The following is a 27,378-nucleotide window of genomic DNA, read 5'->3' on the forward strand; positions in this document are numbered from 1 at the left end:
TTCAAATTCCAGTTAAATTATATTAAGAAAAATGTCAATGACTTCCATTAAAATTTATCAAACAAAGAATTCGTTTCGATTTTCTTTTCTTTCATTATTTTTAGACGATTAAGTTAACTAACTAGTTGACATAAAATTAACCGACCGTAAAAGATCTTTACACGTGCTTTAATAGTATGTTTGAATGCTTTATTTGGATCGATTCCTACCCCAGAGTATCTATTGTGCATTAATACGGGCAAAAAGTCATGCGGATATCACATCTTATCGTGCACAGTCTATAACTGGGAGTTAAAAAAAATAAATAAAAAATTAGTCGAGGAATTTCGGATTATCTAAGGCACCTTAAACATACAAAGGGTAAAATTAGGGAGGCACCTCGAACATATAAGGGATAAAAATATTATTAATATTATAAGGTAGTTTTGATGTGATCAATTAAGTCAGGTTAAGTCCTGTTATGGTGTGTAGGAACTTAAAACTATAAAAAGTCGAGCGAAAGACGCAGCGAGAAGAAAGACACGGGATAGAGTCGACATTCTCGGTGCGTCTGAGGGACGAGGTGTTGTAGAAGAGTACGCGGACAGACGAGAAGGAGACGCATGATGTTTTCGAGGGACGAGAAACTGGAGCGGAAGATTGTTCGAGAAGGCCGAAAAATGGGTTCGGGTCAGGCCTATTTCGGATGGCCGAAATCACCCAAATGAGCGGAATCAGAGCAGAAGACCCGAACCCAAGCGAGCGGAAGAGGAGCAGAAGACCCGGACCTGGTCCGGGCGCCCGGAACCCTTCCGGGTGTCCGGAATCAAAACTTCATCATTTCACAACGTGGCGCGATTCGTTGCGACGAGGATAAAATTCTATCTCCCCTTTAGGCACCTGGAACCATTCCAAGCGCCCCGACCAGGGCTATAAATATAACCCTAGTCCCAGAAGATCAGAACAACACTTGTAATTGATTCCTCTTTAGTTTTGTTTTATAATTGAGTGCTTCAACTACTGTAAGAAGCTTCTTTGCCTGATGGAGATTGTTTAGTGACCTTCAACTTCCTTGAATCAGCAATCCCGTGATTGCAAACCAAGTAACCCTTTTGTGCCTCTTTTTTTCCAGTCTCTTATTTTTTTATATGCAAGACTAATAAAGCTGTCACTACAACAAAATCGCTCATAGACATCGGTTTTCCACCGGTGTCTATTTGATTTTCAACCGATGTCTATGAAGCCGATGTTAAAAGTTTGCTATTTTAGACATCGGGTTAAAACCGGTGTAGTATCACTTAACGACACCGGTCTTCGAATCGGTTATTAACCGGTGTAGTATCACTTAACGACACCGTTTCATCAACGGTGTAAAACCGATGTAATATTACTTTATAACACCGGTTTTACATCGGTGGAAAACCGATGTAATATGTATATATTTTAACAGCACAGATTTGATTTTAAAACCGACAATAACAAAAAAAAAATACACAAATATTCACAAATTGTACAAATATTCTTCATTCAATAATATCCATAAAATACACAAATATTCACAAATTATATAAATAATCTTCTTACAACAATATCCATAAAATACCCAAACATTCTTTTTACATCAAAAGCGATACATGTGACAACACAAGGGACACCATTGACGCAATACCTGAAGAACAAGTGATACACTACATGCAAAATAGCCGAATAGCATAAGAGCAGAGCCTTTAAGCCAGGCATCGCCTTTCTCAGGACTTTCGAAATGAAGTTGGATCATAGGTGAAGTAACAAAGGCCCCCAACAAAATGACCTTTCCAAAATGTGAAGATCAGGGCACCAGTGATGCAGAAGATGGCCCCTGCAAGCTTGGCCCTCCCTCTTACAGTCTTCAAGTTGAGCTTTTCCATCCTGAGCAAAAAAAGACCAAATATAGAATGATATTTGAATGAACTAAATTCACTGTAAAATTACTTGGAATTAATATCTGAATCAACCTCAGTACAATTGCCAATAAGAAAGTAAAAGCAGGAATGACATTGCCCAAGGCACTGGCAACAGTTGGAGAAATGAGATGGAGTCCAACGTAGTATACATTTTGCTGAATTGTTATACCCAACATAGCAAGAATGAATATTTTTAGCATGACACCAAATGAGAAGCTGGGTCTTCGATTCCTACAACCATGAGATGAGTTTAAAAACATTCAATTTGTAGTCATATATCTTATTCTCAACAATTCTAATGAGACATGCTCCTTGAACCTTTCGAGCACATAAGCAAGAGGAGCCAAGATGAGCATGGCAATAAGGTGCCTGTACACTACGAAGACAAGTGCACTTAGTCCTTGTCCTAATGCAAGCTTGCCGAGGATGTTGGATCCAGCATACGCGAACTGGGACATCATATGCTATATTTATCAACAGCTCAAAGAACAGATGTAAAGATAAAATTGACCTGTTTGATGCAATATGTGACGGTAAGAACAGCCCAGGACATCATACCAAATCGGCAGTTTGTAAAAACCTTGATGTCAAAGTTTTTGCCGATACGAGGATACAGTTCCATGCCCTGAACAAGAAAAAAAAAATGTCCACAAACTGTATAAATTGCAGCTACATTGATAGGAAAAATTAGGCTGAAAAGCATTGCCAAGTAATTCATTTGTTCATTATAGAAGGATATTAATACATGAGATACAACTTGCATAATAACAACACATAGCTAGAAAAAACTAGCATGAAGAAAGGTACAAACCAAATGGTTGAGCAAAAGGAAATCCAACAATATCAACAAGAGGTAAGATCCTCATGTGGTTTTAATGGCAATTATTTAAAAGCAAAGAATAACCTATTCCACCTAAGGTTTCCTCTGCCAGGACCTCATATTAGTGAATATACTTCTCCGTGCAAGAAAATTGAACAAGCAGTGTGAGGCAAGTGTTTATTGTATAGCTAGAAATCAAACTTTACTGATAAAAAGAGGAGAATTTCAATTCTGTCACAAATAAGGTTATTCATTTGTATCAAACATAAATATTTAACTAATTTTTTTTAAGGAAATTGCATTTTCCAATGCAATTTGATCTCATGGTACTCCTTTTACGACTAAAACCCTCAATACCAAAACATGTTATAGCACAATTCCCCATGGAAATATCTAGAGCATTAACTACTAGTCTTGGGTAGTTCTGCTCCCTAGTGTTGGCTAATGATTGAGACTTAACTATTCAGCAAAACAAATCACAGAGTGATTTTCCTGTTTAAGTCTGTGATCAAGAGCATATATTACTTTCTATACTAAAAAAGAAAATGAATGAGGCTACATTGAATTTATGACATTTGACTTTAGCAAATAGACGTGCCTTTTTAATGTTTGTTGAGGATAAACATGCACAGTTAAGAAGCAAAAGAGAATCAATTGGTTAAAGAGACAACCAGAAGAAAGTAAGACTGCTACATATTCTACAAAGTACACTTACATACACAAATATAGTTTAATCTATATGCAGATTGGAGAAATCTCATGTAACCATTAGTACAGAGAATGGAAATGCAAGAATAGAGTGCACCCATGCAAACATAATTGTAATATGTAAAAATAGTGATACATCTGGGAACAAGTAACAGATAAAATCCTTCACTATCAAATATAGCTAATAAAAGTTTAAGCATTGGCACATAACCTGCCATGATTAGGTAACAGTGATTAAAAGTAAGTGCAGGCCGTCTTTGTTTGACTGAAGCTGCATCATCCTAAAGATGATGATGCATGAGCAAATGAAGGTCTTACTGAATGGTTTCAACACTCATCTAATTATCAGAAGAATAAAGTTGACCATATTATCATGTACCTGCTGCAATGGTTTCTCTCCCTGGCCAACTTTAGCACCAGAGGAGTGCACGTCAGGAGCACTAGCTAAACCCAATCTCGACTTATGGAGTAGAACTCTATTTTTCAAATTGTGTATCTATTTATGACCATATCAAAATGAAATATTAATAATTATACTGTCCCAAGTAAAAAAAGGTTATTAGAAAAAATATGAGAGGACGACCAGGATCACCGAAATGCAAAATCATCACATCATATATATACCACTTTCTGTATATAGGGACACTTGAAGAAATACTAAAAGAGTAAGCCATGTCATATAGAAGAAAATCTTAAGGGGATAACAAACAAGAATTTTGTAAAGCAATTCTTCAGGTACAAGAGGTTGTCATCTAACAATTCACAGAGGGATCAATCCAAAATTGGAAGTCCTGCATAATCCGCAAAATACTACTGATTCAATCCAACTACTATTAATTTTGGATCACAGATTAACATACCAAGAGTTGTTTGACATATGTTTGGCAAGCATCTTTTAGGAAAATGAAATAGAAGGACCAGATCTTAAACATAGGACAGAAGCTTGAAGTAGATGGCAATATAGAATGTCAGAGACACCACAGCACACGTATGCTGCCAGAACAAGAATATGCCGAAGCTTCTTTCACACCATAATTCCTCAAGCTAGAAATGTCTCCCAACAATATAGCACTTGGTGCAGTATAGTGCAACAAAAGCACAAAGCGGTACATCTGGTCTCCTTCAATCAAAAGATGCACTTTAGCAGCTAAAGTCATTTCTTTATCAGTGATCGCTTTTCGATTTCATATGCTTGCTTTCCTATTTCATATCCCTTCTCCACACTACTCAAAACTGCCATCTCAAATCTTCGACCCAATAGTCAATAGATATGTTCCACGATTCCGTACCATCTAGGAGAGCCAATTAAGTAGAACTGCGTGCACGACCAGTTTACCTATTTTGGCCTCACATCATCAGCCATGAAACAAAGAAGCCCACTACAAGCAAGAAACAAGGATCACCGAAATGAAACCAAGATAAATATGAGAGGGAAGAGAGTTCGACCTGATTCAAGGATGGATCTGATATCATCGGCGGAGGGGTTGGGGTTGCCGCCGAGGACGACCAGGAGATAAGTCGCCACAATTTTCATCTTCGCTTCGAGATTTGCAGACGACGATGCCGCTGTTGCAAGGTCTCGGACCTCTCGGTGATGAGTGCGTAGAATGAGGTGGGTCGGCTTAATTCCAATTTGTATCTTATCAAAACCCTAGGGTTGGGTCAGCGAAGGGAGGGCAGCGGAATGCAGGAGTAGGGGTGGGAGACGCAGCGGCGGCGGCTAGGGGAAAGTTGGTCTTGGCCTTGGAACCACGGAACGCGCAAGCGGCGGAGTCGTAGGCCAGAGCGGCAGCCTCGGCCGAGTCGAAGGTTCCGAGCCACACCCTGACCTTCTTCCAGGGGTCCCTGATCTCGGCCGCGAACCGCCCCCACGGCCGCTTCCGCACGTCGCGGAACCGCGTCTCCGCTACTGCCGCCGCCGGCTCCACCAGAACTCGGCCTTTCTTCATCTGGCCAACAGATCGACGGAATGAAAAGGAACAAAAGAAGGGGGAAGAGGGAGCGAGAAATGGGATCAAAGGAAGAGGAGAAACCCAAGGCGAGGAGATAAATTGGCTGGTTGCTTCATCCAAGGCGAGGAGAAACCCAAAAGAAAGGGCGCTAAGAAAGTTCGCCAGAATTTTGGTTCATAGACACCGGTTTTAAAAACCGCGGTTAAAATCGATGTCTATTAATGAAAAAAAGGCGTTCATAGACATCGGCTAAAAAAACCGATGTCTATTAGCGAAAATCTGCGCTCATAGATGTTGGTGCAACCTTAGGTCAAGGTTGACCTGGTTGACCCGACTCGAGGTGACTTGACTCGAGTTGTATTTTGATGTTTGACTTGGGAAGATTGTCGGTGCAACCTTAGGTCGAGGTTGACCTAGTTGAGTTGCATGTTGATGTTTGACACTCGTGAGAGAGTTCTATTCTTGATGTTTGACAAGAATAGGTGTTTGGGAGATTGTAGGTGCAACCTTAGGTCAAGGTTGACCTGGTTGACCTGATTCGGGAAAAAGTCCAAGTATGGAGACTTGGCAACGGAAAAGTCCAAGCAGGGAGCTTGGCACTAGAAAAGTCCAAGTATGGAGACTTGGCACTGGAAAAGTCCAAGCAGGGAGCTTGGCACGCGAAAAGTCCAAGTATGGAGACTTGCACGGAAAAGTCCAAGTATGGAGACTTGGCATCGGAAAAGTCCAAGTATGGAGACTTGTACGGAAAGTCCTAACTGGGATGTTAGGCAGGTGGAAAGTCCCGTGAGTGAAGCCGGGGGAAAGTCCTAACTGGGATGTTAGGCGGTTGGAAAGTCCTGGTGAGTGAGGCAGTGAGAAAGTCCTAATTGGGATGTTAGGCAATATGAACCCCAATGAGTGAAGCTAGGTGAAAGTCCCGTGAGTGAAGCCGGGCAGGAAAATCCAGATGGATCAAGGGTGATCGGACATCGGTGATGGGAAGTCCAAGTAGGTCATAGGAGTGACCGGATACTTGCACGAAGAGGAAAGTCCAAGTGGGTCAAAGGGATTGACCGGACACTTGGTGGGAATTCTAGCAGGTCAAGGGAGTGACCGGATGCTAGGAATGAAGTACCAACAGTCGAGGTTGACCGAATGTTGGTTTGAAGGCTTGGGACTTGGTTTGGGCAAAACCAAGTCACTAGTTATCTGATCGGTCCGGTGACCGATCGGTGCTATCGATTCGATCGGTTTGCGACCGATCGGGTGATCGAGGCGCGAAAGACACTGATCGGTCCGTGGACCGATCAGAGCTTCGATCGGTCGTGGCGACCGATCGTGAGACGGCGTCGCGAAGGGCCAAGAGTTGGGATCGGTGCGTGGACCGATCCATTGATCGGTCCACGCATCGAAGCACGCATGAAGGTTACGTACCTCGATGCGGGGACCGATCGGGCCTGATCGGTCCACGCATCGATCAGGGTTCTAGCTGCAACGGCTAGTTTCTTCATTGTCTTCTTCGCAGAGAGCAGCTGCTGCACGATCTCTCCTTCCTCTTCTCTTCTGCTACCAGCTGGTGTGCTCTTGAGCTTTGCTGAGCTCTCATCACTGCTGAAGCTCTGCGTGAGTTTCCTGCTGCTGAGAAGCTGCTGCTTCATCAAGGTTCCAGTCGACAACAAGAGGCAAGCAAGTGTTTTACAATTTCTGTTGTTCTTGTTTGTTGTCTCTATTGTTGTACTCCTTTGTTTGCTGTTGCAAAAGACTGTGGCGAGGTTTCTCCACCCATAAGGAGTATTTATTAGCCGGGTTTCCGGGGATTCATCCACCGACGGATTGACAGGGCTCGTCCACCTTACGGACACGCCGAGGAGTAGGAGTTCATCTCCGAACCTCGTTATATGGTTTGTCTTTCTTCTCCTGTTTTCTTTCTACGTTGTATTTCCGTTGCACTAACCTAATCGTAGGAAGAAACGCGAAAGATTGGGGTCGGCTATTCACACCCCCCTCTCTAGCCGTACGTCGGATCCTAACAAGTGGTATCAGAGCGAGGTCGCTCTTCATCGGATCAACACCCGTGGGAGCAAAGCTAGAGAATGGATCTCTATGGAGAAGACGTCACCATCCCACCCTTCTACGAATGCGGCGACTTCACGTATTGGAAGGTAAGGATGAAGTACTTTCTTATGACTAACATAATGAATTGGTTTTGTGTACAAGAAGGCTTTTCTCCTCCGGTGGATAGGGAAGGAAAACCTCTTGAGAAGAAGGAGTGGACCGGAGAACAAATTCACAAATCCGAAATCAACGAAGAGGTAACGAAAACAATTGAATTTTCATTACCTACTAATATTTTGTGTAAGATAGGTAAATACAACAATGCCAAGGAGTTGTGGGATAACTTGGCCAAGTACCATGAGGAGAGCTCCACTTCAAGCCATGAAGAGGAGCATAGTGAGTCAAGTAGCTCACATCATGGAGGGAGCGAATTGGGAGTTGAGGGCTACTCAACATCCAAGGAAGAAGAGGAGGAGAGTTCCTCTTGCTCAAGTTCGGAGCAAGAAGAAGAAGTTTTCACCTCCGGAAGGGTTGAAGAAGAAAGCTCATCTCCACCCTCAACCCTAGGTAACTCAAGCAATTTAAGTTCAATTAAATTACACATTATGTGCTTTGAGTGTAGGAACATGGACATTACAAGAGTAAGTGTCCAAAGAGGGTAAGAAAGACTCCACCGGCGCCAAAGGTCAAGGAAGCCGGAGTCCCGAAACGCAAGGGCAAGGAGCACATCGTGTGCTTCCAATGCAAGCAAAGGGGACACTATAGGAGCTATTGTCCGAGGGGGAGGCAACCTCACAAGGGCAAGAGACCGGGCACAACGATAGGGGGAGCTAAGGCAAACCCTAAGGTAACCTCTAAGGTTCATTATTGCAATTCTAATAAAACTCATGCTAGTAGTTTTGTTGCAATTGTTAATAATGATAAGCATGTTAACTTTAGGAACCAATACATGTGCTTAGGAGCTAAACATGTTAGCCTAGGTAAGGATAACACTAGAAATATCAACCCTAGGATTAACGCTTCTAAAGTTAAGGAAAACCTAGGTAGAAATCCCAAGAAGACTAGACACATGCCTAGGAATATCTCAAGAGAAAATGACAAATTAAAACTTGAGGTATTAGAGAGAGAAAATCAAGTCTTGAGGTCAAGACTTGATAATTTAGAAAAGACTCTTAAAAACATGGAGAAGTCATCTCTAGGGTTTAAGAGTCAAAATCTCAAGTCCAAGGACAAGAAAGGTTTGGGTCACAAACCTAAGTCCCAAATGATCAAGCCCACTTACCACAATGTTCCATTCGATTATGGAACAAAACCTAGGGCTAGGAAGACCATTACCAAGGTTACAAGGGGAGTCACCTCTATAGTTGACCTTGACGAGACCCAAATGACCAAGGCTGCAAAGCCTAAGAGGGTCATTAGGAGGGTTGCTAGGGAAGTCATCCCTAGTGAATATTTAGTGAACCCAATGAGCTCAAATAGGTATTGGGTTCCTAGGAGCATCTTCTCTACCCCATAGATGGGTTAGAGAGTGTCAACTCCAATAAGAAGGGTAGTTAACCCAACTTTGAGGAAATTGACACTCAAGGAGCATTTTCAAGGTTTTGTGAACCTTTGAAAATGAAAAGGAATTATCGTTTACACCTTGAAGAGTAAATTGTGCCATATTTGAAAAATATCGATTTTAATCTTATTTGGCAAAATTTAAGAAAACCTAGAGAAATACCATAATTGGGATTTTGGTTTTTCTCTTAGGGATATATGGGCAATCTAGGGTTAGATTTTAAGTTAGCAAAGGCTAAGGATACTTAGATAGGGAATTTAGGTATTTTATTTGTGCTAACTTGCCATGATTGATTGCCATATGCCATGCCATGACATCATATTTATTTTATTATCATTTGAAATGCCATGATAATGCTTAGGTTATCTATATGTCATGTTTATTTAAGTTTTCAAACTTTATGCCATGACATCATGACATTGGCACATGTTTTTACTTATGATATCATTTTATGCCATGTCATCATCTCTTGCATTAATAATCAATGAAATTGATTTAAGGATGAAAAACACATTTTGATATTGAGATCAAATTTGTGTTTAGAAAATGCATGAGACCTTAGTCTAAGATACCTAAACCCATATCTCACATCAACATTGACTTGGATGTGGTTGATACACTTTAGATGTATGTGAGATATTAGGATCATGAGTTAGGATCAAGGTGCATAGTTTTTGTACCTAGATGAGCCTAATTCAAGAAATGGAGGATCATAGGGAAAGCTTGTGTACAAGTCATGTACATTTAGCCCTAAGATTATGATCCTAAATTAAAAGGTTTAAAAGCATTTTAAAATTGATTTGAAAAACCTTGATGAAGCTTTCCTAGTGATAGCATTCATCATTGAACATTGTGATACAAAGTTGAGTTAAACTTGAACTATTTCAAAGTTTTTGAACTTTGTATCAAGATTGAAAAATGGAAGTTATTTTCATAGAAAACTATTTTTCCATGATAGTATATGTTATGAGGAATGTATCCTCAAAATCTCACAATTTTTCGAACTTTCTGGAATTTTCTAGGAGTTTCTGAATTTCGGAAGGAAATTTCGAAACTGCTTATCAGAGTCCGGATCGGTCCGGGGACCGATCCAGAGAAGTTCTGATCGGTCTGGACCGATCCATGAAGCATGGATCGGTCCGCAGATCGATCCAGCAAACCAGAGAGCTTGGTGCGATCTGGTGAAGGCCTGATCGGTCCGGGGACCGATCCATGGGTTCTGATCGGTCTAGGGACCGATCGGCGTTTCTGATTTTCAGCTGTTGGTCTGAAATTTCAGCTAGAAGTTGGGTTTTGTGGATTTCTAAAGGTTTGAAACTCACAAAGACATTGTTGGTGCAATGGTCAAGGGGGAGTTAACCTTTAGGGGAAGTTTTACCTAATTGTCAAGGGGGAGTTGACTTTTAGGGGGAGTCTTTACTCCTTAAGACTTTTGAGGATTAGTGATATGGGATTATCACTAAGTTGATTGTTGAGTTTAGTATCAAGGGGGAAATTAAGAGTTTCAATGAAAGGTATGGGACTTTCATTAGGAAGAAACTCTTGACCTTGATACCCTTCTTTTTCTTTTTGATGTGTGTCAAAAAGGGGAGAGTGTTCATTGGAGAATTATTGGAGAACCCAAGTTAGGTTATCGGGTTAACCTAAGCTAGGGAAAGAATGTCAAGGAATGTTCAAGAAAAGAACATTGGAATTCTTTTTGATGTGTGTCAAAAAGGGGGAGAATTATTGGAGAACCCAAGTTAGGTTATCGGGTTAACCTAAGGGGAGAATGTCCAGAGAATGTTCAAGGAAAGAACATTGGACATTGGAAGATGGTTGGAAAACCTAGGTTAGGTTATCGGGTTAACCTAACTTGATTATGGGTTTTGTCAAACATCAAAAAGGGGGAGATTGTTGGTGCAACCTTAGGTCAAGGTTGACCTGGTTGACCCGACTCGAGGTGACTTGACTCGAGTTGTATTTTGATGTTTGACTTGGGAAGATTGTCGGTGCAACCTTAGGTCGAGGTTGACCTAGTTGAGTTGCATGTTGATGTTTGACACTCGTGAGAGAGTTCTATTCTTGATGTTTGACAAGAATAGGTGTTTGGGAGATTGTAGGTGCAACCTTAGGTCAAGGTTGACCTGGTTGACCTGATTCGGGAAAAAGTCCAAGTATGGAGACTTGGCAACGGAAAAGTCCAAGCAGGGAGCTTGGCACTAGAAAAGTCCAAGTATGGAGACTTGGCACTGGAAAAGTCCAAGCAGGGAGCTTGGCACGCGAAAAGTCCAAGTATGGAGACTTGGCACGGGAAAAGTCCAAGTATGGAGACTTGGCACTGGAAAAGTCCAAGTATGGAGACTTGGCACAGAAAAGTCCTAACTGGGATGTTAGGCAGTGTGGAAAGTCCTGGTGAGTGAAGCCAGGCAGTGGGAAAGTCCTAACTGGGATGTTAGGCAGTTGGAAAGTCCTGGTGAGTGAAGCCAGGCAGTGAGAAAGTCCTAATTGGGATGTTAGGCAGTGTGAAAACCCCAGTGAGTGAAGCTAGGTGAAAGTCCTGGTGAGTGAAGCCGGGCAAGGGAAAATCCAGATGGATCAAGGGTGATCGGACATCTGGTGATGGGAAGTCCAAGTAGGTCATAGGAGTGACCGGATACTTGGCACGAAGAGGAAAGTCCAAGTGGGTCAAAGGGATTGACCGGACACTTGGTGGGAATTCTAGCAGGTCAAGGGAGTGACCAGATGCTAGGAATGAAGTACCAACAGGTCGAGGTTGACCGAATGTTGGTTTGGAAGGCTTGGGACTTGGTTTGGGCAAAAACCAAGTCACTAGTTATCTGATCGGTCTGGTGACCGATCAGTGTGCTACTGATCGGTATCTGATCGGTTTGCAGACCGATCAGAAGGTGATCAGTAGCCGCGAGAAAGACACCTGATCGGTCTGTGGACCGATCAGGAGCTTCCCTGATCGGTCGTGGCGACCGATCAGGAGACGATGTCGCGGAAGGGAGCCAAGAGTTGGGATCGGTCTGTGGACCGATCCAGCTGTGGCCTGATCGGTCCACAGACCGATCAGAGTACGCAAGGTTCGTACGATCGATCGGTCCGGGGACCGATCACATGATCCTCAGTAGCGCTGAGGGTTCTGCGACGCAACGGCTAGTTTCTTCGCTGTCTTCTTCGCAGGTATAAAGGGGTCGAGAGCAGCTGCTGCACGATCTCTCCTTCCTCTTCTCTTCTGCTACCGAGCTGCTGGTGTGCTCTTGAGCTTTGCTGAGCTCTCATCGCTGCTGAAGCTCTGCGTGAGTTTCCTGCTGGTGTTCTAGCTGCTGGATCTGAGAAGCTGCTGCTTCATCAAGGTTCCAGTCGACAACAAGAGGCAAGCAAGTGTTTTACAATTTCTGTTGTTCTTGTTTGTTGTCTCTATTGTTGTACTCCTTTGTTTGCTGTTGCAAAAGACTGTGGCGAGGTTTCTCCACCCATAAGGAGTATTTATTAGCCGGGTTTCCGGGGATTCATCCACCGACGGATTGACAGGGCTCGTCCACCTTACGGACACGCCGAGGAGTAGGAGTTCATCTCCGAACCTCGTTATATGGTTTGTCTTTCTTCTCCTGTTTTCTTTCTACGTTGTATTTCCGTTGCACTAACCTAATCGTAGGAAGAAACGCGAAAGATTGGGGTCGGCTATTCACACCCCCCTCTCTAGCCGTACGTCGGATCCTAACAATAGACACCGGTTTTTGGAAAAATCGGTGTAAAATACTCAAAGACATCGGTTTTTGCTTAAAACTGTTGTTGTTCCACTGATGTCTATGAGCGATTTTGTTGTAGTGTGTAAAGTTCGAGAAGGGATTTTGCTTGCTTTTATTATGTAGGTTATGAACCCTACTCTAGCCGGTTGCCAAGGGACCAATAAGTGATATCAGAGCCCAACAACTTTAGGAGGACTAACCGCCCAAAGAAGCACAAGGGATGGCCGTGAAGGGCGCTGGAATTTCGTTCTGTTTAAATTTCCCGTACAAAAAAATTATACAAGTACAGAACTATTCCTAGCAACCCGCACGTTCGATTAGACATGTGTTTGATCAATCAAGCAAGTTCTTGAATGATCAAAGCACACCTTGATTGAAGTACAAGATCACTGGCCTCTTGTGTTGGTATTCAAAATCGATATCCAAAATCGACACGAAGAAAACAAAAATAATTACACAGCAGAATTAAAGAACTAGTTGTACCTTTCTTCGTAGCTAAAGACCTCTTGATCTTTTGCCGTATTCCTCTTCTCTTCTTGGACGTCGTGTGGGCGACGATCTACCAAGACAACACTACCCTTCTTTTCTTCTCTTCCAAACCGCCGGCCATAAAAGGAGTCTCTAGGATGGGGTACCTTCTAATCTTCTTCCTTCTCTTCCTCTTCTTCTTCTCTTCCTCCTCTTCCGGCCACCATAATGGATGGGAAGAGGCGCCGGTCACCAAGGGAGAAGGGGAACCGCCGGCCCTAGCCAAGGTGGAGGAGGAAACCGCCGACCCTTTGCAAGGGAGAGGTTGGCGCCAGCCCTAGGTGGGGAAGAAGGTGGCGCTGGCCACAAGGGGAGAAGAGAATTGGTTGTGCCGCCGACCCTAGCAAGGGAAGAGGGGGCGACAACCACAAGGAGAGAAGGGAGCTGTGGAGAATTAGAAAGTTAGGTTTTAGGGGTCACATCCTACTCTTTTTTATAGACTTGTCGTCGGTTACAAGGAAAGAAAAATTAACAACATTTTGTTTAGAAAAAATTTAAACAAACTATGTTAAACCAAACCAAGTTAAGTTAAATTAAACCAAGTTAAATTAAACCAAACCAAGTTAAGTTAGACCAAACCAAGTTAAGTTAAAGCAAACTAAGTTAAGTTAAACCAACCCAAGTTAAAGTAAAACCAAATCAAGTTAAGTTAAACCAAACCCGGTTTTGGATGGGTGGATGCGAGGCTTTATATATAGAGGCTACAACAGGGACCTAGAGGAGAAATTGGTTTAGGTCTCCTGATGGGCTTGGGTTTCCCGTGTTCGCCCCGAACACTCAACTCAAGTCCATCAATAATAACTCATACCACTAAAGGGTTATTATTGAACTACTGCACCAATCCCATATTACAATATGGGCTCCTTCTTATTATGAGTGCGTTAATCTCCCCGTGTTTAAGATATTGTATGTCCGTTAATTAAATGAATTACTGACAATTCAATTAATTAACATCTGATTCCAAGAGTAGTACCACTCAACTTTATTATCATGCCGGACTAAGTCCACCTGCAGGATTTATATGATAATCCTTATGAGCTCCTCAAGGGGGCATCATCAACCTAAATAATTAGGACACAGTTTCCTTCTATAATCAACAACACACTATATAAACAGTACTATTTCCCAACTCATCGAGCCTATTGATTTAACGAATAAATCTTACCCATTGATAAGTCAAAGAAATAAATACTAAGTATACATGCTTATTATTATATAGGGATTAATAGGGCACACATCTATAATAACAAAGGTTCTGTTCTTTTACGTAGTTAGTACAAATCGAATAACCTCAAACGATTCTGCTCAATACACACATAGTGTACTAGTGTAATTTTATAGTCAAGACAAACTAATATCAAATTACACTATAATAGTTCCAATGATTTGTCCCTATCCATCTTGGTTGTGAGCTACTATTTATAATTTATAAGAAACCGATAACATGATCTTCTGTGTGACACCACACACCATGTTATCTACAATATAAATTAAATGGACAACTGCATTGATATATATATAAATATAAAATGCAGACATTTGACCAAAAGTGATTTCATTTTAAAAACATTTCAAAACAGATGTTCATACAAAAGCTAGGCTTATAGTATACATCCCAACAATCTCCCACTTATATTAAAAGACTATGCTGTCATCAATGCTACCATACATCGGATTCTCATCCCTTCAATATGTCTATCAAAAGCTCTCACCGGAAGAACCTTAGTGAAAGGATCTGCCATGTTATCTACTGATGTAATCTTGGCGACAACAACCTCTCCTCGTTTTACGATGTCTCGTATAAGGTGATATTTGCGCTCAATGTGTTTACTTGCCTTATGGGCTTGTGGTTCCTTCGAGTTTGTTATTGCACCACCGTTGTCACAATAAATTGTGATAAGTTTGGGCAAACCAGGAATCACATCTAAGTCCATCAAGAAGTTTCTGAGCCATACAACTTCTTTGGCTACCTAAGAGGTTGCCACATACTCAGCTTCCATGGTGGATTCTGAAACGCATTTATGCTTAACACTCCTCCATACTATGACTCCACCTCCCAAAGTAAACACATACCCCGAGGTTGACTTACTACTGCCCTATCTGATTGGAAGTCCGAATCCGTGTAACCCATAGGGAGCAAATCATCTGCCTGGTAAACCAGCATATAATCTCTAGTCCTTTTGAGATACTTTAATATATGCTTTAAGGCAACCCAATGTCCTGGTCCTGGGTTACTTTGATATCTGATAACCATGGCCACGACAAAACAGATATCCGGTATCGTACATAACATTGTATACATTAGACTTCTTACAACTGAAGCATAAGAAACTGCCTTCATCTCCTCTATTTCCTTTGATGTCTTAGGATACATCTCTTTAGACAAAGGTACTCCATGCCAAAAAGGTAGAAAACCTTTTTTAGAGTTTTGCATGCTAAAACGAGCTAGGATAGTATTGATGTACGAAGCTTGGGATAAACACAACATCCTTTTCTTGCGATCCCTTATTACTTTGATCCCAAGAATATGCCCATATTCTCCCAAGTCCTTCATATCAAACTTCTTGGACAACAATACCCTTACGTCTAACAACACTTTGATATTGTTGCCAATGAGCAAAATGTCATCTACGTATAGTACAAGAAATACCACCACGTTTTCGTCACTTTTCTTGTATACACAAGACTCATCCGGATATTGAATGAATCCATAAGACTGGATCACTTCATCAAACCAGATGATCCAAGATCTTGAAGCTTGCTTCAATCCATAAATGGATCGATTGAGCTTACATACAAGATGCTCTTTGCCCTTCACAATGAATTCCTCTGGTTGCTTCATATAGATGTTTTCTTCAAGACTTCTGTTAAGGAAAGCTGTCTTGATATCCATTTGCCAAACCTCATAATCCATATGAGCAGCAATAGATAAAAGAATCCATATAGACTTAAACATGACTACCGGTGAAAAAGTTTCCTCATAATCGATTCTCTCTTTCTGAGTATACCCCTTCGCAACAAGCCTCGCTTTAAAGGTTTCCACCTTCCCGTCTATTCCTCTTTTCCTTTTGTAGACCCATTTACATCCAATGGCTTTTACACCACTTAGTGGTTCTACAAGCTCTCAGACCTGATTAGAATGCATAGATTCTATTTCAGAGTTTATTGCACTTTGCCAAGATGCTGCATCTTTATCTTGGAGTGTTTCATCATATGTCCAGGGATCAACTTCATGTTCATCAGGGATCAAGTCCGAAGACTCTCCCAAAAACATGAATCTATCAGATTGCTTAACAACCCTCCCACTACGACAAGACACTACTTGCAATTGTGTATCATTTGTAACACGTGTTGCAGTTACTTGTGGTATCTCATCTTGTACCGTTGGTACTAAAGTAGAAGTGTCTTCTCTTATCTCCTCAAGAATAGTTTTACTAATGGGCTTGTGGTTCATTACATAGTCTTCTTCTAAAAATCAGGCATTGGTGCTAACAATGACCTTATGATCTTTAGGACTATAAAACAAATCACCTTTCGTTCCCCTAGGATAACCCACAAACAAGCGAACTTCTGTACGTGATTCTAACTTATCAGTGTCTCCCTTCAGCACATGTGCTGGACTTCCCCAAATCCAAATGTGTTTCAAACTAGGCTTACGTCCATTCCACAATTCTATGGGAGTAGAGGGTACTGACTTAGAAGGTACCAAGTTCAGAATGTACGCCGCCATTTTCAGAGCATATCCCCAAAATGAATTTGGTAATTCTGAATAACTCATCATTGATCTAACCATTTCCATAAGAGTCCTATTCCTTCGTTCCACCACACTATTCTGTTGGGGTGTACCAAGTGAAGACAATTGGGATTGAATCCCGACCTCTGATAAGTAACTCCTAAACTCTCCTAAGAGGTACTCTCCACCATGATCAGACCGTAGTGTCTTGATACTTTTACCATGACGTTTCTCCACATCAGCCTTGTACTCTTTGAACTTGTCAAAGCACTCAGACTTGCGGCGAATCAAGTAAATGTATCCATATCTCGAATAGTCGTTTATAAAAAAGACAAAATATTTGAACCACCTCTTGCTTGGATAGTCATAGACCCACACAAATCAGAATGAATCAATTCCAACACTTTTTTTTGGCTCTATACCCCTTTACCTTAAAAGGCCTCTTGGTCATTTTTCCTTCCAAGTAAGACTCACATGTCAGAAAGTTTTCTACTACCAATGAACCCAAAGGTCCATCGGCTATTAACCTTTGAATCCTACTCAAGCTAATATGACCCAACTTTAGATGACAAAGATATATTTGGTTCATTTCCGAAGGTTGCTTTCTCTTATTATAATTAGAAGATGTATTATTAATTTTCATTTGTTGTATCGTGGGATTTATTGGATTAAGAGTATACAAATTGCCAACCAACGCACCAGAACAAATAACCACCCTATTTTTCTTGACAACCACTTTGTCATCAAAAGAAACAGAATATCTATCCATAAATAATTTAGAAATTGAAACCAAGTTCTTTCTAAAACATGGTACGTAAAAATAATTTTTCAAAATCAAAGTTTTATTCCTATCAAAAGATAGATAAACATCTCCCACTGCAACAGCCGCCACTCTCGTAGCATTGCTCATATAGACGGTGATCTCCCCTTCATGTAGTCGTCAGGTTTCCTGGAACCCCTGCAATGAATTGCAGACATGATCAATGGCTCCTGTATCTACACACCAGGTACCGGTAGATAACACCGCTAAACATGTTTCAACAACTAATGAATAAGATACACCTTTATTGTTCTCTTGCTTGGCAGCCCGATTCTGGTGTCCGAATAGTTCCTTGAGATTGAGCATCATGTCATAGGCAGTGGGTAGGGCCTGATGCTGATGTTGCAGCATATTTGACATATAAGTCAAAATGTAACACCACGCCATCTCATCTGCCTTGACCCATTTCCTATGTCTCTCAATCTCCTCTTCACTAGAATCCTTATTAGGCATGCTAGGACAGACCTCAAGAAGTACGAACTTGTATTCTTCAGCAGTTAAGACAATGTCCAAGTTTCATTTCTAATCAATATAATTTGGACCAGTAAGTTTATTTTCTTTTAAAATAACAACAAGAGGATTGAAAGTCATTTTGAAATCCTGAGAATCACAAAATAAAATATTTGGTCAAAACTTTAGAATTTAAAATAATATTGATTCCTCGAATAATATAATTTAAATTCACCAACACCTCAAAACACCGTGAATTTCGTATGCCACGATGGTGTGGACGTATACTAATTCAAGCATTTGTAAGAGGAGGTTTTACCCGTTAATTTTATTATCTCATCAACCTAACTTTATGACAAATAAAATTAATAGTTGGTTTATCTTTGGTCACACAAATAATAGCAGTGACTCCGATGGGGAGGATACTATTAAATGTGTCTAAGTATATACCATTACTTGATACTAAGTCCATTAATTAGGATTGTGCTCCTTCAGATGGAGAAGATCACACATACCTAAATAATTTCCTATAATCATCTATAAAGGAAGTTTGATCTAGTGATCCACAAACAAACTCATCCGATATGGACGAAGGTACTTAAAGTCAACACGCAAGTCTGAATGCATCACTTACAAACCAGTAATGGAGACCGTGAAATTTATTTAAATACTCCCTCTCCTACTTAGTTATTTAAATTGATGGATTTTAATCATGCGCACACATTACAACACACATATCACAGCACACACATCACAACACATAAAACAACATATAAAGGCAATAAATATGAAAATAAAATTTCCAACTATTATTGCCTCATCCAACGCTGCCCTCCAATATGCCGCCAATGGATCACTATCCTCCAATGTGCCACAGATGGATCAAGCTGTCGCGTCTATCTCGCTTCCTTCTCCGCTGCACCTCTGGTCCTCAAAATAGCACCACGCATATTAAGGATACAAGCGACAAAAAAAAATAAAATTTTACATTAATCGATCCTATATTCCACAAACGAATTTACATGTAATCTAGATCTAACAGAATATAAAACAACAACAATAATAATACGGCAATCGACCGTATTTAATTATTACAATCATACACACACAACAACCTCGACATGCCTAAGGGTTCAAATCACACACAAGCACACAAAAAGCCATAATAGTTTGATCTAGGATGCCTGCAACCACAGAGTTAATCTATCTAGCACATCCTACTATTATCCAGCCTAAACTTATGTATGAGCAGTGCATAATTTAACAGAAAACCAATCACATAGAACCAGAAACCATGCTCTGATACCACTTGAAGGGCGCTGGAATTTCATTCTGTTTAAATTTTTCGTACAAAAAAATTGTACAAGTACATAACTATTCCTAGCAACCCGCACGTTCGATCAGACATGTGTTTGATCAATCAAGCAAGTTCTTGAATGATCAAAGCACACCTTGATTGAAGTACAAGATCACTGACCTCTTGTGTTGGTATTCAAAATCGATATCCAAAATCGACACGAAGAAAATAAAAATAATTACGCAGCGGAATCAAATAACTAGTTGTACCCTTTCCTTTGTAGCTAAAGACCTCTTGATTTTCTGTTGTATTCCTCTTCTCTTCTTGGACGTCGTGTACGCAACGATCTACCAAGATAACAAACACCCTTCCCTTCATTGTTTCCAAACCGTCGACCACCAAGAGAATAGCTAGGATGGGGCACCTTCTCCTCCTCCTCTTCTTCTTCTTCTCCAAGCTGCCGCCCACAAAAGGAAAGCAAGAGGAGGCGTCAACCCTAGCAAGGAGGAGGCGTCGACCCTAGCAAGGGGAGGAGGTGCCGCCGACCCTAGGAAAGGAAGAGGTGCCGCCGACCCTAGGAAATGAAGAGGTGCCGCTGACCCTAGGAAAGGAAGAGGCTAACCAAAAACCACAATCACTACTTGGATGGGTGGATGTGAGACTTTATATAGAGGCTACAACAGGGACCTAGAGGAGGAATTGGTTTAGGCCTCCTGATGGGCTTGGGCTTTCTGTGTTCGGCCCGAACACTCAACTCAAGTCTATCAATAATAACTCATACCACTAAAGGGTTATTATTGAACTATCGCACCAATCCCATATTACAATATGAGCTTCTTCTTATCATGAGTGCGTTAATCTCCCTGTGTTTAAGATATTGTATGTCCATTAATTAATTGAGTTGCTGACAACCCAATTAATTAACATCCAATTCCAAAAGTAGTACCACTCAACTTTATTATCATGCCGGACTAAGTCCATCTGCAGTGTTTACATGATAATCCTTATGAGCTCCTCAAGGGGACATCATCAGCCTAAATAATTAGGACACAGATTTCTTCTATAATCAACAATACACCATATAAAAAGTACTATTTCTCAACTCATTGGGCCTATTGATTTAACGAATAAATCTCACCCATTGATAAGTTAAAAAAAATAAATACTAAGTATACGTGCTTGTTATTATATAGGGATTAAGAGGATGCACATTCATAATAATAGAGGTTCTGTTCTTTTATGTAGTCAGTACAAATCAAACAACCTCAAACGGTCCTGCTCAATACACACATAGTGGACTAGTATAATTTTATAGTCAAGACAGACTAATACCAAATTACACTACAACCGTTCCACTGGTTTGTCCTAATCCATCTTGGTTGTGAGCTACTATTTATAATTTATAAGGAATCGATAACATGATCTTCTGTGTGGCACCACACACTATGTTATCTAAAATATAAATTAAATGGACAACTGTATTGACATATATATAAATATAAAATGCAAACATTTGACCAAAGTGATTCTCATTTCAAAATATTTCAAAACAGATGTTCATACAAAAGTTAGACTTATAGTATACATCCCAATACTAACTTCACTCACTAGGGCCCAGCTTCACTCATCAGGACTTCCATCACCTAGCTTCACTCACTAGGGCATAACTTCACTCACTAGGACTTCCACCACCTAGTTTCACTCACTAGGGTTTGACTTCACTCACAGGACTTTCACTTTGCCTAATCTCTAGTTAGGACTTCCTAAGGATAAGTTTTCAGTTCAGTGGCGAGACATATGACCCTCTTGTGTGTCAGCGGTGCACCACTTGCTGAATACTTTCCAAAATAGTCCTGTCCAAAAAATTTAATACTAGGTTTTGGTTAAAGGATATTCAAATTTATGAGTTTAGTTGTTAGGTAGTATTTTAAGATAATATTAATTAAGTTTAAAAACAATTTTAAGTTACGTGTTTTTAAGTTAAAATTTTACGGTAATTTTTAATTAAATTTTAATAATTTTCGTTGAGTTTTAAAAGTGATTTTAATGAAGTTTGAAATACTTTTAAAAATAAGTTTTAAAATAATTTTAATTATTTTTTTTTAAAAAATTAATTAAGTTTTAATAATAATTTTAATTAAGTTTTTTAAAATAATTTAATTAAGTGTTATAATAATTTTAATTAAGTTTTAAAATAATTTTAATTAAGTTTTAAAATAAATAATTTTAATTAAATTTTAAAATAAATAATTTTAATTAAGTTTTAAAATAAATAATTTAATTAAGTGTTAAAATAATTTTAATTAAGTTCTAAAATAAATAATTTAATTAAGTGTTAAAATAATTTCAATTAATTTTTAAAATAAATAATTTTAATTAAGTTTTAAAATAAGTTTTTTTAAAAAATAATTTTAATTAATTTTTAAAATAAATACTTTTAATTATGCTTTTAAAATAATTATGTTTTTTTTATTTTTTAAATAATTTAATAATTCTAATGATTGTATTTGTGTTTTTATTATTAATTAAATTAAATTTTAATTAAAGTTAAATTTGAATGTTAATTTAATTTAATTGAATTTGAATTAAATTTTTAAAAAAGATTATTAAACCTATGTTAGATTTAAACTTAGCTTGTGGTTAATCAAGTAAACTTCCTAATGATAAATTTTCAGTTTTGTGGTGAGACATATGACCTTCTTGTGTGTCAATGGTGGACCACTTGCTAAATACTTTCCAAAATAGTTTTGTCCAAAAAAAACTTAATACTAGGTTTTGGTTAAAGGATGTGCAAATTTATGAGTTTAGTTGTTAGGTAGTATTTTAAGATAATATTAATTAAGTTTAAAAACAATTTTAAGTTACGTGTTTTTAAGTTAAAATTTTAGGGTAATTTTTAATTAAATTTTAATAATTTTCGTTGAGTTTTAAAAATGATTTTAATTATGTTTGAAATAATTTTAAAATTAAGTTTGAAAATACTTTAATTAAGTTTTAATAATAATTTTAATTAAGTTTTTAAAATAATTTTAATTAAATTTTTTAAAATAATTTAATTAAGTGTTATAATAATTTTAATTAAGTTTTAAAATAATAATTTTAATTATGTTTTAAAATAATTTTAATTAAGTTTTAAAATAAATAATTTTAATTAAGTTTTAAAATAATTTAATTAAGTTTTAAAATAAATAATTTTAATTAAGTTTTAAAATAAATAATTTAATTATGTGTTAATATAATTTTAATTAAGTGTTAAAATAATTTTAATTAATTTTTAAAATAAATAATTTTAATTAAGTTTTAAATAAGTTTTAAAAAAATAATTTTAATTAATTTTTAAAATAAATAATTTTAATTAAGTTTTAAATAAGTTTTAAAAAAATAATTTTAATTAAGTTTTAAAATAAATAATTTTTAATTAAGTTTTTAAAATAATTAAGTTTTTATTATTATTATTTTTAAATTAATTTAATAATTCTAATGATTGTATTTGTGTTTTTATTATTAATTAAATTAAATTTTAATTAAAGTTAAATTTGAATGTTAATTTAATTTAATTGAATTTGAATTAAAATTTTGAAAAAAGTTATTGAACCCATGTTAGATTCAAACTTAGCTTTGAGTTAATCAAGCAGACTTTCTAAGGATAAGTTTTTAGTTCAGTGGCGAGACATATCACTTCTTTTATGTCAACGGTGGACCACTTGCTGAATACTTTCCAAAATAGTCCTATCTAAAAAACTTAATACTAGGTTTTGGTCTAATTAGCCCATGTTTGACTGGGGTAGCTTCAGTCAGATCCACTAAGTCTAGTGCACCAGGTAGAATACATAAGATTTAGCTTAGACATGCCTTCGACAAATCTCCTTTGACGTACTATCATCCCAATCCATTTCGATGCTATATTATAGGGTTTGGTAAACCTTTTTAACTAACCATTCTAAGCAAAAAAAAAGAAGAAAGAAATAAACCTAATCCTAATCATGTATAGTAGATTGATCAAGTTGGTTAAACCACTTTTCTATTTGCTCCCCCTGAGTCATAGCTTAGATATAGTCAAAGTAGTGAATCTAACTCTTAGGGATCAAATAGAGATTTGGTTTAGTTTGTTTGGTTAAATGTTTTATTGGAACCCATGCTTGGACTTGACTTTTAACATTTTGACTAATTAAGGACAAATATGGTTTATTTGTTTTATTTGGTTTATAGCCAAGTCCTGATTTGTTGTATATGGCTCGTTGCGATCCAAGTACCATGTTTAGACACTTGGATCCCAGTTTGAACTTTTCCAACATTTTCTTAAGTCACTCGACTTGACTTGTCAAGTTGGAGTTTTCTTCCTCAAGTTTTGCAACTTGAGTTGAAGTTCCAACTTGAACTTAATTAGTCGAGTTACTTAAGTTAACTTACTTCTTAAGATGGTCTATTTCTTAAGTAGCAAGTTATTTTGTTCTTCAAATTTTGATAATTTTTTAAATAAATATTTAACTACTTTAAGCAAATTTGACTTTGAATAAATTGTTACCATATTTGGACCTTCGGAGATGGATGCAGATCCGTGGCTTCTCTTGGACTCGATGTCGATCTCGGACTCGATGTCGGTTTCGAACTTGTATTCTTCCTCGGGTTCGGAGTCTTCGTTTCTTGCCATAAATGCAAGATGTCTTGAGTACTTCAGTTTTTTCGTATTGGATTCGTCGGAAGATGTCTCGTCCCATGTCGCTTGGAGGGGTTTCTTCTTTATTGTCGACTTGGATCTTTCTTCCTTCCAGTTTAGGCATTCATTTTTGAAATACCCCTTCTTGTTGCATCTGTAACAAATCATTTCTGATTTATTTTGCGCTTGGTTGGTCGGTGTCCTTTTGATGCTTCTTTTGACTTTCTTTTTTGTTAGCAATCTCCGGACCATGTTGACCAGTTCTTTTTCATTTGTTGAATCAAAATCTGACTCACTTTCTGATTCTATCTTTGTTCTTGATTTGATTTCCTTGCTTGGACCTACTTACAAAGTGACTCCTTTCTCGACTTGGCTCACGTTAGATTGTTCGTGTAATTCTAATTCGCAGAATAACTCATCTAGTTTAAGAATTGAAAGATTCTTAGAAACTTTGTAAGCATCTACTATTGATGGCCATAAAGTATTCTGCGGGAAACCATTTAGTGCATACGTTATTGTATCGCGGTTCTCCAGGTTGTGTCTGATCAAATGGATACCATTGAGGATGTCCTTTAATCGAGTGTTTAGTTGCGAAGCCGTCTCTCTAGGGAGAATTTTAATATTAAATAAATTATTTAGAAGTAGGTCTCTTTTATTTACCTTAGACTCATCGGTCCCTTCGTGTAGCTTTACCAGGCAGTCCCACAATTCTTTAGCGTTGTCATAGGGGCCAACTCAGTTCAACTCCTCCATTGTGAGCCCGCACTGAATGGTGTTGATCTCCCTGTAGTTTAGCTGTGCCTTCTTGATCATTGGGCGAGTCCAGACTTCTGGTTCTAGTGGCACTCCATCTTTTATTAGAGGTGTGTAGCTTTTTAGTATTGTAAACCACAGCTCAATGTCAAATTTAAGATAACACCCATTCTGTTCTTTCAATAACTGAAGTTCTCCCCTTTGAATAGTGGAGGTCGGACGGTGCTATACCCTTCTTGGTAAGAGTTCAACATCCTTGTATCAAACAATAAAATAAGTAAATTTTCAAGACTCTCGTCTTGAGATTAGTAGTGCTATAAAAAGAATTAAGAAAGAATAAGAGAAAATAAAAATTTTAAAAGTGCTAAAAAATGATTAAGTACATTCAAAGCTACAGGGCTCTGATATCAATTGTAGGATTGAAAAAAATTTAGATATCTCCACAATGGTATGATATTGTTCACTTTAGGCCTAAGCCCTCATGATTTTACTCTTGGGCTCTCCCCAAAAAACTTCATGCCAATGGAGATAAATTTTTTCTTATAAACCCATGATCTTTAACATGCGTTTTCAATGTGGGACTATGTTTGCAACCTTGCAACCCCAACAATATCTCCAAGTGATAAATAAGTCTTAGCTCTAGAGAGTGCTGCTCATCTTGAATTATTCATCAATATTTAGGGATTAGGCGTCCAACCGGCTCAATGGTCTGGTCGGATAACTTGATAGACTTGGTGTCCAACCAACCCAATGGTTCGGTCAGATAACCATGTGGAAGGCCTTGCTAAGTGACTCCACAAAGCTAGCGAACAAAGAGATGGACGCGGCGGGGGGGGGAGAGATGGAGACGAGTTAGAAATCCATGGACTATTGTCGATCGACCCCTCTGAGGAGTTGATCGGTGAAGAGGAGACAAACCAAGTCATTACCGGTGACACGACGGCCAATACTAACAAGCTACCACCTGCATGTCCCTCCTTGCTGCCAGTAACTATTCCCTCTAAGTCCACAACCTCTGCAAAACCATGATCCACTGTCAAAGCTGTAAAAGATGTTGATCAGCCACACCCATCCGATCGGCCACCTCTTTATAACAAGCCTTTGTCACACAAGCACTTTCTGAGTAAGGAGAGAGTTCAACTTCTGCAGTTCCTGAATTGGCAGCTGGTTGGCCTACTCCAGCTTCATCTGAATGGATGCCCTCGCTCTTCGAATTGTCGATTGAAGCCATTCTAACACAGCCTATCTCGTTCTTGCTGCCACCTCTGATCGAAATGGCCCTACCCATTTCGACGATACACTCAATTACCTTTTCCAAGTCGAAGACCATATCCAATCCAGCTCTAAACTAACCAAACAGGGTAAACATAGGTGGGTTACGACCCCCCTTAGGTTACCTTCGCACAAATGAATTAGCACTCACTCGACTGAGCCACTTGCATCAGAACATAAAATAAAGATCCAAGGCCCCCTGCCTCAAACTTGGGAACACTCCAAAACCCGAGTGACATTAAGCTCACCCAAGGAGTTAGTCGATCGATTTAGCCAAGATATCACTAGGGTAAACTTACTTTATACTTATATATTCTCTTTTCTTGTATATTTTAGCTAACCCTTTTATTTATTCTGATCGTTTTGAGTGGATGGCCAGGTGTTATGCCAAAAATTAGACAAGCTGAGCCATGATCACAAGATTCTGCAAGGTTTAGTTGGGGGAGAAAGTGCATCACAAGGTTCGACCAAGCGACTATCAATAGAGGTAGCTCAACTAGAGAAAGAGTTGGATTGCCAATCGGAGCTACTATTGGGGGCCGAGCGGGCTCTCACAGTAACAAAAGATAAAAATCATGATTAGGCTGTGCAACTCAAGAGGCTTCAAAAACAAGTACAAACTTTTAATTCACACCTCTAGTCGGCTGACACTCAAAAGCTCAGGGTCATAAAAGACTTAGATATCAAGAACAAGGAGGCCCGGGCCTGACCAAGAAACTGGAAGAAGTATAGGGCAAACTTCTTGCCAAACAAGCTAGCTAAGCGGCTGAGCAAGTCGCCAAGGAGATTCAATTCGAGGAGCAACAACATGCCCTTAAGACAAAAGATGCTAAGTTTGAGGAACTTATGGTCGAGCTGGAGGCGTTGAAGGCCGAGCTGGAGGCGTCGAAGGCTGAGCTGGCTAGCTATAAGGAGGGCAAGCCCGATCGGCTGGAGGCCTTTAGAGTGGAGTATTTATGCTCAAAAAACTTCAATCAAATGCTCATCGACAGGACCACCAAAATATTAGACTACGGAGAAGAGGGGGCCATTAAATAATTGAGGGAGGGAGACTATCTGATGGTTAACATTCCCAAAAATTTCATCTGGCGTCAAAAGATCATCCCAGAGGATGCCTTTCTAAATTTTGCA

The 27,378-nt window shown here is 38.9% G+C and overlaps 2 protein-coding genes across 2 annotated transcripts; both read right to left on the reverse strand.

The window, feature by feature from the left end:
- Window positions 1-1,689: 1,689 nt before the first annotated feature.
- LOC121987512 (WAT1-related protein At3g56620-like) lies at window positions 1,690-2,275 on the reverse strand. The gene is made up of 2 exons (XM_042541277.1): window positions 1,974-2,275; window positions 1,690-1,887 (listed from the first exon to the last, which is right to left on the reverse strand). The coding sequence occupies exons 1-2, from the start codon at window positions 2,180-2,182 to the stop codon at window positions 1,728-1,730; spliced, it is 369 nt and encodes a 122-aa protein (XP_042397211.1). The 5' UTR covers window positions 2,183-2,275; the 3' UTR covers window positions 1,690-1,727.
- A 2,818-nt stretch (window positions 2,276-5,093) lies between these two features.
- LOC121986754 (ethylene-responsive transcription factor CRF1-like) lies at window positions 5,094-26,263 on the reverse strand. Its single transcript, XM_042540696.1, has 3 exons — window positions 26,092-26,263; window positions 25,905-25,990; window positions 5,094-5,399 (listed from the first exon to the last, which is right to left on the reverse strand). Exons 1-3 carry the CDS (start codon window positions 26,261-26,263, stop codon window positions 5,094-5,096), a joined length of 564 nt encoding a protein of 187 aa, XP_042396630.1.
- Window positions 26,264-27,378: the final 1,115 nt, after the last annotated feature.

Source organism: Zingiber officinale, chromosome 5B (genome assembly GCF_018446385.1).
Source record: "Zingiber officinale cultivar Zhangliang chromosome 5B, Zo_v1.1, whole genome shotgun sequence".
NCBI lineage: Eukaryota > Viridiplantae > Streptophyta > Magnoliopsida > Zingiberales > Zingiberaceae > Zingiber > Zingiber officinale.